The sequence below is a fragment of the Antrostomus carolinensis genome, unplaced genomic scaffold, assembly GCF_000700745.2.
Source record: "Antrostomus carolinensis isolate BGI_N321 unplaced genomic scaffold, ASM70074v2 scaffold3831, whole genome shotgun sequence".
NCBI lineage: Eukaryota > Metazoa > Chordata > Aves > Caprimulgiformes > Caprimulgidae > Antrostomus > Antrostomus carolinensis.
Genome location: NW_010293355.1, coordinates 1 through 11117, shown reverse-complemented (window position 1 = coordinate 11117; position 11117 = coordinate 1). Strand labels below are relative to the sequence as shown.

Sequence of the window (11117 nt, the reverse complement as noted above, 5' to 3'; positions counted from 1 at the left end):
CCCTCTGGATTGCCAGGATGGCTTTCCAGTTAATATTTTTGTATTTTCTTGGAATCAAATCCCTTCACTTGCTGTGCTGGGTTTTTTAACCTCCTTTTCTACCTACACCTGCTGCTTTGCTGTCAGCTGCTACAAAAGAACCGTGTTTGCCAGGCTGCCCGGTGCTCCCAGCCTGAGCCTCTTCATGTGCAGCAGCAGCAGCCACAGCCTCGACCAGGTGGGCTTTGTCATCTCTTAAATCTTCAATTTATCTGGGATAAATTTATCTGGGGGGGGGAAGCTACGTGCTACTGATGGCAGTCTTGAATTCAAATAGCTTGTAGCTTATTGGGGGGTTTTGTTTGATTTGCTTCATTTTCTATCTTGAACTGTTAGTTTCTACAGGTAAATAAAAATGGTGGGTCTCACTTGGAATCTCCTTTAGAAAAGAACGCTGATTGAAAACATGGGACACTTAATATACTTGATTGTATTTAAGTATTTGGTGGGTGCTTTAGAGTCCTTAGAAGGCCTTCTGGAAGCAAATTCAAAAGCTTAGGAACACAAAGACTGCATCTTAGAGATTTAATGATACTCACAAATTCTATCTGCCTGTCCTGCTGTGTGATTAAGAACAGGTGAAGCAGGAGAAATGGAAATATTTCACTGAAGGGAGGGAGGTCAGATCCCTTGGGAGCTGGCCTGGGCTCACACCGCCGGTGGCAGCGGAGCGTGAGCCCTCCCTGTGTGAATTCTTCTGAACCACAGGCTTCCCCAGGCGCTGAAGAATTCATTTCTAGCAGGAAGTTAAGTAGCATATAAAGCATTTCCTATTATTTTTCTCCTCCAAGATCTGTCTACTGAGTTGAATCCTCTAAGGAAACAGACCGGTAGTGGGCTGGGCGAGAGGCTTTGCAAGCTTGTTAATACCTTCTACCTCTTGGCATTCATTGCTGAGCTGCTGCTGGCTGGGACGCTGGGAAGCGGCTTTAGCAGCATGGTGATTTCTTCTGGGTCAGGCCAGTACGGCTGCAGAAGTAGCTGGTCAGGCTGTCTGCTGGGCAGGCACAGGGCAGTCCCTGCCTCTTCCTAGGGAGGTATGAAATCATGTGAAACGTGACTCCAAGAATTGGGTATGTGTGTTTGCATCAAAATGAAGGATCTTACATTTTTTCAGGTAGCACCACATGGACTCACAAACACACTTCTACTCAGTCTCTCGTGCTACCTCCTTACCCAGGTGAAGTAGCTTAAAATCCTTTCGCAACTAATATTGTTCAAATAATGCAGCCGCAGGCTGGGCTGGGCTTAAACAGCGACAGAGGGATATTGGTTCGTAGCTACGCTGGTGTCGTGAGGGGTTAGAAAGGGAGAGAAGAGAAGCCAATGTGAAAAGCCAGAATTCTGCAGACCAACCCAGGTGTTTGTCTAGAAAGAAATGTTACTGCTTGCTACCGTGGTTGTGTGTAAGACTGAACTGCTGAAAGAGAACTGTGTGTAACCCTCCCACTCTGAGCCTGAGACCGACCGACCTGGTATTGGCTTTCTGAACACTTCTGCAACAACCTGAACCAAAAACTACTGTGGGAATGTAGACTTACCATCTAGCTGTGGAAGAAAACTTCAGTCGTGTCACTTCTCTCGGTCTTCAGAGCAGTCAACATGATTTTGATGTAGGTTTTAGATTATGTGTATATATATATATATATATAAAAATCCAATTGAAGTACCAACAGCAAACCGTAAATAAAATGTGGACTTATCTGAAGAATGGGCTAGTGGAGGACTCTTGTGTTGAATTTATTAAAATACAACGTGTTGAAGTTGTTGATGGAAGAGAGACTTGCTGTGATGAAGACAGGGTAATAAAGCTGGGGTGTCCTTGACTCGAGAAAGTACCCAGGTTTGCTGTTGCATTTGAATCTCTTCTAGCACGTGAGGACTGACTTGGCTGCGGTGTGGTCGTTGGAGAAGAGTTGGCTGCATGGGAACGTTCCTGGGGCTCCCTCCATCTTCATGCCTGCTGAAGGCCAAAGGCTTCGGTACCGAGTGGTTATTCCAGGACAGGTGTCCTTCCACGTCCCTGGTTGTTAGAAGCCGGTACAGGCTGCTGGATAGCTGCTGCTGTTACCCCCCTGTTTCCCTCACGTGCCCGTTACCCGGTTGCTTTACTCTACCAGAGCAATGGCCGATGCCTAAAATGAATTTGAAGTGGGTGCAATGGAGAGCTAAGGGAAACCTCCAGTTTGCTATGTTTGCTCTTGGCACTGGCTTTGAAGACATGTAAATGAAAATACAAAACAATGGCAAATTGCTGGAAATTTGTAGTACTAACATTAGATTTTTTAGAAAACCCCCCTATTTAAACAAGACATCCGTGGAAGCAGGTAACACCCGAGTTTATCATATGTTTATCATACATATAGATGTAACCCATCTGAGTGGATGTGTGTGTGAATTCTCTAGACATCGACATGCTAGCAAAAATTAAGAATTCAAGACAAATTTTGGTTGTGTCCCAATAGTTCATTGCCAGTTGGGGGGGTGCTATAAACTAGGAGAAGAAAGATTTTGATCAAGACAGCGCAAACATAAAGTGGTTTCCATGAATGTGTTCTGTTCTCATATGTCCCTCTGAGAATTTGTTAGTGCCACAGGACAAAAAAAGCCAATTTTAAATTTAACTTCTATGGAGAGCCTCCCTGAAGCCTTTGAGAACATGGGCTCCTCTGGTTTTTGCGTTAGCTGAAAATGCGGCCCAAAGCGTTTATCTGGGTTTGGATACTCACGTACCTGGTAACTGCAACGTAACAAAGTCAACATTAGAATTTTGTTGCTGAAGCTTGTTTCCCCCTCTTCTTTTTGCAAAAACTCTCTGGAGAGATTTGCTCTGACCTTTTTCTACCTTCCACGGTTTCCTTGCATCTCCCTTTGTATTTCCTCCCTCCCTGTGCTGGTGTGTAGCAGGCTGTGGGTCCTCCAGCAGTGCACCCCCCGCCCCCTTCTGACTGATCCAGGGCAGGCAGTTTGCGGGTGAGCTGGTAGGAGTGGGAGGTGGTGGTGTGGAAAGCACTGGAGAGCTGAGGAGCCTTGCCCATCGCTGGATGTAGTCGTGCTTCTGCAGTGTGGGTCTCGGCAGAAGTTAGAATCGTGTGCTCTCTGTGCAACAGCCATCAGGCTGTGGAGATACCAGTGGAGCAGTAGATTGGAAAGGGATAATAATGATGGTGTTCTATTATAATGAAAGGATTTGTGATACATATCTATGCTTAAGACTTGGTGTTTCATAATACAGCCTTAAGAAAGGATGAAGGAAATGCTGTTCAGTCTTTCAGTAGGTGGAAATTGAAGCACAAGAGAGACATGGACCTGTTAGAACGAGTCCAGAGGAGGCCACCAGGATGATCCGAGGGCTGGAGCACCTCTCCTGTGAGGACAGGCTGAAAGAGTTGGGGCTGTTCAGCCTAGAGAAGAGAAGGCTCCGGGGAGATCTTATAGCGGCCTCCCAGTACCTGAAGGGGCTACAAGAAAGCTGGGGAGGGACTTTTCATAAGGGCAACTAATGACAAGACAAGGGGAAATGGGTTTAAGCTGAAAGAGGGCAGGTTTAGATTAGATATTAGGAAGAAATTCTTTCCTGTGAGGGTGGTCAGACACTGGAACAGGTTACCCAAGGAAGCTGTGGATGCCCCCTCCCTGGAAGTGTTTAGGGCCAGGCTGGATGAGGCTTTGAGCAACCTGGTCTAGTGGAAGGTGTCCCTGCTGATGGCAGGGGGGTTGGAACTGGATGATCTTTAAGGTCCCTTCCAATCCAAACCATTCTATTATTCTATGATTCTTTAAAACAGAGCTTGCTTCATTTCCCCTTCCAATCCAAACCATTCTGTGATTCTAAATGAAGACTTTTTAGTGCTTTACTGGTATATATTTTTTCTTCCTTATTTTTTTTTCTTTTCCTTGTAGTGAAGAAAGCCTTATACTGGAAATAACCACTGAAATTCCTACAAGAGCACTTACCATCTTTCTTTAAAACAGAGCATTCTTCATTTCAAGATGTCTGATATCTTTGTAGCCATGCTAATCTTTACAGGAGTTTGTTTTGTTGTTGTTTTGTTTTTCCTTTTAATAAGCATGGATGTAGCTTTTCAAGTTTGTATGTATAGTAGCTCCATGTTCTCTGTGCAGCAGTAAGGCTGGGAATTGAGACATTAATTAATGAAGTAAGTATCCCGGATATAAACTATATAAACAAATCAACTGTGTAGTCTGTCATGCTGATAAGAACAACTGGTTTGAGCCAGAGGTTGCTGAGTATGACAGACATTTAAAATATAATTACTAGGGGTGAATATAAAAGCATTCAAAGAGTTACAGGGGTAGGAGAAGCACAATTATATTGGTGTCCTGCCAAAATAGTCTCAGCTTCTGAGGGGGTGACATGCTTCTCTCTAAGTGATGTTGTGTCTCATCCTGCTATCTTGCCTCAAGAGGGACAATCTTCCATTTTTATTTCCAATCAGCTTTCTTCAGTCTATGGTAACTCTTCTGACCTTTGAGTCCTGGGACCAGCTGTAGATGATGGGTAAATGGTTAAATACACCAGAACCCAGTGGCAAAATGCTCTGGATGGTCTGAACACTGTTCCACTTGGTACTGCTGTGTTTGCACTGCATTTTTGTTGTTAGAAAGTAGTAAGCCTACGAAGCTGAGGATCTTGCCAGCCAAGGTGGTAAAGGAAGGCACCTTGCTTCTATGCAGTGTCCCTGTCCTGTTTAATTTCCAGTTTCTACAGTGTAGTCTCAGAAGGAGCTGCTACCCCGTTCAGCTGAACCTCCTGCCTGCCGTAGGTGGCTGACACTATTCAGCCCATGCAGAGGCCAGTGACTGATGTCAACTTCAGTCCCATTTTCATTTTCCATTCAGTCCTTTCACAGATCCTCCCAGGCTGAAGTAAGTTTGTCAGTAACTCAACAGTATATTTTTATGTGTATTTTTTAATTATTTCATTGTCACATTGTTAGTTCTCTTAATTTCCCCTATTGTGTGATCTGCTGGAGTTCACTCTGTTCTACAGCTTAAGTTCAACCTTCAGTTTGGAAAATGTTTTTCGGTTTTTTAAAATTTTCCATTTTATGTTGGTTTCTTTAGAACCTCTGATTTTTTTAGTCATTCAGTTTACTTAATTCCCTCTTCCCTTCCATCTCTCTTCTAAATTTTTAGCACCTGCTGGGGGGATTATTTTGCCCCTGGAGAAGGTTTGACTTGTGCTATGGTCAGTTGTTAATATCACTATGGCTTTTTAAATTTAAGTTACATGTTACTGGACTTGAAGTCTCTTGAGTAATTTCCCCTCTGAAAGAATTAAGTTCCAATATTGCTCTTTTGCATTGTGTCTCCTCGGGTCATTTGGCAGCCTGGCTGTAGGTGCCCGCTGTTTCACTAAGAAGCTGCTCCCTTCACACCTCCCCATGGTGTGCCCAGGGACTTGGCTCAACGCCATCGAGGCTGAGGACTCTCCTGGGTGTCAATGGCCTTTATGCCACCTTCAGCTACTCGTGGTGCGGCTCCACCAGGGCAGGGGGGGTCCTGCAGCCTGATCCTCACAGTCAAATTCCACTCTGCATCGACATGCACATGCATGGGCTCCCCACAACTGTTTCAAGCACTGTCTTGCATAAAATCCCACCTCTGGCTTCATCTGCTCCTCCAGTTCACTTTGCCCGAGCAGTCCTCTCCTACTGCTCCAAAATGTGCGTTGCCCCAGGGACCACTGTATTACCTATTCACATGCTTAAAGCTTTCATGTGTGGACGGCCAGACAGACATCCTTAGCTGAGTGGCACGAGCTCCTTATTTAGCATAGTTACAGGCTAATGTTTGGAACACACTCTAGGTCACCAGCCTGGCTTTCATTTCCAGGTAGTCTTTCTGAAGGAGCAGTTAGAACGTGCTGTGAGCATTCAGACCTACAGGATGCAAACATTACAGAAAAGACTCAAATTTGTAGCAAACTTTGTAATGAGACTGTACTTTAATAGTAGTTACTTGCAACAAGAACAACTCTTCCTCAGTTTAGAGAATGGACTCATATCTGCAAAATCCTCATACTACTGTGTGAATTTAAAGTGACTTTTAGCATTGCAGCCTGTGTATTTACTTTAAATGTGTTTGCAGCTGCCTCCAGCAATACGGTACTTACTCAATGGTGCAATTATTCCATACCTATAGATTTAGCACACTGCTATTCCAGCTGTTGGCTGTGGACACCTGGTGGTCTTGGAGCTGCCAGAGCCTAGGCTCAGCAACAAAGGCAGCAAGTGCTGTCAGCAAGAACCTCCCCCTGCCCTAGAAAATAGAGAGACTCAACAAATCCAAGTGTGGTTGGAAATCATGGTTTCTGCGAGTCCTTTAGGTGCATTTCATGCACGTGATTCTGAAAGTTCTTTGCACCAAGAGCCTGAAAGAACAGCTCTCATTGCAGGGAAACTTCTACTGCATTGGACATATTATGAAACCTTTCTTAATTTGGCTCTTGTCAAGGTAGGCACCTGAGCATTAACTATTTTAACTGTTCTCCTGATGCTGTTTGGGAGGAGTGTTCAATTGAGATCCATGTCAGGAGAATATGGGCACATAAGCAAGCAAGAGCATCTGACCTCAAGGCAAAACCATGAGACATGAACTTTCACAAACTTTGACTGAATTGGGGGATATATAAAAAGAAACAAAACTCATCAAATTGCTTTTTAGATTTTTGCCCAAAATATAAAACTTCTTTGGGGAAAAAAGCTAAAGTGCTTTAGGAGTGCTCAGAAGTGAACTTGAGCTCCAGCTGCTTTGACAGCTTTACTTTTCCAAGCAGGCTGCGAGTTAAGCTGTTCTTGCAGTAACAACCACGACTCAAGAGCTGGCTTTTCACAAGACAGCTGTTCTTAGGAGAACACAGCTTAGTGGTGTGAGGAGTTAGTGCCGTTACAATACCTGGGACTATCCAGTCATGGAAAGCTGGACAGCACTCTGCTGGACAGCCTGCAGAGGAGGCAATGTTGAATCTTGCTTTGCCCTGTCTAAACACTGATGAGTAAAGGTGGCAGGCTCTGCCATACTTCAAACGCCGAGTCTGTGCTCAGACAGAAATACCTTCAATTTGTTTGGAGGTTGAGGTTTCAGAAAAGAAGCCCAAACTTGACAGCAAGAGTAGCTGAAACACTTCCTCTGTAAGGTGTTCCACTACTCTCACAAGCTTTTCCTCCAAAGAAACACAGCAGATGAAAATGGAAAACAATTCTGTCAGTCTCTGACCTCAGAGAACTGAGCACCCTTTAACCATCTTGGCTCCATCTGTACGTTAAACCAGCACGTAGCACCAGACAGAGTGCTGGCAAAAAGAACCCCTGCTCCTGAAGACAAGGAAGACCTCAGAGAACTGAGCACCCTTTAACCATCGTGGCTCCATATGTACGTTAAACCAGGTACCCAAGGGATTACTTGATCGGTCTGTAACACTTTGTCAGGCCTAAGCCACCACGTCCCTAGAAAAACCCTCATCTCCACTCACAGCTTCCCCTCTTGAAGCTATTGTCCCTATTTTAGCCACACTTCGCAACAGAGAACTTGAACTTCACACAAGCTTTGTTTTAAAAATTTATTCTGTAAACTCCACCCTGGGTCTTTAGTTCTCCTTTTCCTGCACAGTCTTTGTTCCACGCAGTCGGCCCGTGCGGCGGGCAGCAATGAGACCAACTTTGCGCCCAGCAGGAGCATCTCTCCTGATGGTTGAAGGCTTGCCGATGTGCTGATGGTTACCACCACCGAAGGGATGTTCTACAGGCTGTGGAAAAAGCACATCAGGTCGTGAATATGGTTAACAGAAATGAGTAATGATGTTTAACAGCAATAAATGATTTAAGGGAACAGAAAAGGCAATGGCTTCATCTTTCATACAGTGCAGTAACCCTCAAGTGCTGCTAACTACCCTAATTGAATGTGCCATTACACAGCTGTGAAGCTTCTTTCCAGGTATTTGCCACACTCCTCCCCCTATCAAATAAATCCTTTCTAAACCATTAAAAAGGGAAGTGAAAACGCTGATTGAAGATGGACTCACGTTCATGGCCACACCACGGACACGTGGCCAGCAGTTTCTCTTCGCCTTGTATTTGTGATAGGCCCGGCCAGCCTTCAGGATGGGCTTGTCAATACGACCTCCACCAGCAACAATTCCTGAGAAATTACAGGAATTATGGCACTCAAATACAACAGTCAAGAGCACCAAAGAAACAGTTTAAGAACAAGACTAATTCCTAATAATATTCAAGTTCTAAGAATAAGCTTTTGATGAGAAATCTCAAACAATCCCAACTGTATACTCAAACCCGTACTTTCCAGCCAACACAGGCAATGAGGTTAAGCTCAAGCTACAAGCCACACAGGAAGGGATCTGCCAGGAGACACGTACTTTAACTACTGCTCTTCAACCCAGGCATAGAGGACTGAGCTCAGCATTTTTGCTAAAGCTTTAGCAGTTTCATTGCTAGAATTTCTTGGCCATAACAGTTTTTGTCAGCGTTACAACTAAATAAAGTATGAACTGAAAAAGCTCAGGGGACTTTCGAGTCCTTTGAGGTTTAACGGCTAGTTATTTCGTTATTTATTTAGGCAATTTTGCGAGAGTAACAGACCACAGATCACTCATTTTGATCTTCTATGTGGATGCAGGGACATTTAGTAACTGCTGTCTCATCAAGAAGCATTTCTTGAGTCTCTCAGTTCTCTCTCTCCTTCCACCTTCACCACTTGCTCAGGACTAAATCAAGTGCCAAAAGACAAGTACAGCTGCCAGTCAAGTGTGTAACAAACCTGGTAACTAACACATCTCCTCCCTGGCCACGGTCTGACTGCAGATTTTACAAGCTGAGTGATTCCGTTACAGCTTGAGGACAATCAGCATCTACTTTTCTGTCCTCTCACCACATCAAACCATCTCCAAGTTTAAGTTCCCACTACCAAAAGTGACGCAGGCACAATACACAGACGGTACCTGCGCATCACCCTGGGTTCCACCTGTCAATTACGTTATCTTTTAGCCAGTACTGAGAGCCGGGGCCCTGTCTGAAAGCTTGCCTAGCAGTACTACATAAACTCGGTGACAAGAGAAGTCCACAGGTGTCACTCCTTACCCACAACAGCTCTGTTTGCAGAAGAAATCACTTTCTTGGAGCCAGAAGGCAGCTTCACTCTGGTTTTCTTTGTTTCAGGGTTATGAGAGATAACGGTGGCGTAGTTTCCAGAAGCACGGGCCAGCTTTCCACGGTCACCAGGTTTCTCCTCGAGGCAGCACACAATGGTGCCTTCCGGCATGGTGCCAACGGGTAGAACATTGCCAATGTTCAGCTGAGCTGCAAGGAGAGCACCAACAGCTTCACCTGGGCCCTGGTACTTGAATTACAAGTCTATTTAACAAGGGTCTGTGCACACAGCAGGGCAGGGCATAAACGCTTCCGCAGGAACAGGCAGGGGCGCTTCTTATTGTCTGACTGGAAACACAAGTGTCACATTCAGTGGAACAGAAAAGCAGGTGAAATGGGACTCCAGACAGAACCACCCAAACACCTGGCAAGAACTGTGGTTGGGCTTGTTACACAAAACAGGCCCCACGAGGAGACAGCAATCTCCAGGGAGGAAATGGAGGTTTGCCTGAAGCCAGTGGAAGCTGCTCTGTGACGGCTCGCGGCTCAAACCCTCCCCAGCTCCACGCGCTCAGAAGACACCTGCTGGATGCTGAAGCCGCCCAGGGGACACAGTGTCAGTCTGAACTCACCTTTCTTGCCGCAGTAAACAAACTGACCCGTGTGAATGCCCTCAGCAGCAATGAACAGCTCCGTTCTCTTCTTAAACCTGTAAGGGTCACGGAAGGCAATCTTGGCCAGGGGAGCACCTCGGCCGGGATCGTGAATGATGTCCTGTTGGAATGGAGATGCACTTTAGAACAGGGTCTGCAGAAATCAAAGACCTAGAAAAACTGGAGATTACTCCTACTGAGGTGATTCTCAGGAGGATGCTGCCCTGTTCTCAGAGGAATCTGGATTCCTCCTGACGTGAACGAGTTGAAGATTCACCAAGAATACAACCTCAAGTATCTGTGATCACATGTGTAAGGACACAGCCTCCAGTACCTGGACCACAAAATAATGACTCTGGTTAAGTGTGCTGCTTGAAACTAACCATCTCTGAACTGTCTTATTCCTGAAATTGTTTAGATGTCAGATCTCTCCACACTCTAAGAAATTCACTTTCACTGGCTGCCCAATCATCTCTGGGCAGAGACAAAGCTGGACACAAGCAGAAATTCTCAATTTGGAAGTGTTTCCAACCTTCTGACATTAAGTACACCGAAGTTATGTAAGCCCTGAAATGATGAAGCACAGACTCATTGTTTCTGTTTCTCTTGGAAAGATATGTCAATTCTGTTCCTGAAGCACACTGACACTCCAACACACAACCATATAATTAGACTACAGCTTGGTAATTAAAGCTCTCTAAGATGCATCTGTTTCTAGAAGAGCTCCGATGTTGGTGGTGCCCAGTACTAACGATTTTCCTGCTGTTTTCAACCCTGTCAGGCAAAACCTTGCGTGTATCACGTAAGTTTACCTACCTACTCCTCATGGTGAAACTGAATCATGGTGAGTGTGAAGAAAGTTCTTTCTACAGCAGGTGACCTTGTTCTAGAAGGCTGAAGAGACAGCTAGATGTTCAGAGCATCTGGCTAGGTACCTGGCAGCACTGTCTGCAGTCCACATCACTGACACCTTGTGTTTGGTTTGTGTGTGTGTGGGGGGGCGTTTTTGGTAGTGGGGGAAGGGCCACTTTGTGAGAGCGAAAAGCTCCCTGGCTCCAAGAGTGAGACCCCCCCCAGCCCAGGCTGGGCCAACGAGCACTAGAGAAACGCCTCTGTGAATCCATATTTGTGAGGGGAAGGACTGTCCTGAAAAGAAGTAGGTGTGGTACCTGGAGGAGAGACCTTTGACCTGAACAAAAGATGACCATCAGCCTAAACAAAGAGAGCTTCATTGCCAGAGGGAAGGAGGAGGAGGGAGGGGAGGGGAGAGAACCTCAGACACCCAGTTCAACCACAT

At 45.4% G+C, this 11117-nt stretch overlaps 1 protein-coding gene across 1 annotated transcript; it reads right to left on the bottom strand.

The window, feature by feature from the left end:
• Window positions 1–7613: 7613 nt before the first annotated feature.
• RPL8 (ribosomal protein L8) lies at window positions 7614–9960 on the bottom strand (the record flags this gene model as incomplete). The annotated part of the gene is made up of 4 exons (XM_010177223.1): window positions 7614–7810; window positions 8087–8202; window positions 9159–9377; window positions 9800–9960. Coding segments are annotated over 4 exons (655 nt in total), but the record flags the coding sequence as incomplete, so codon positions are not given.
• Window positions 9961–11117: the final 1157 nt, after the last annotated feature.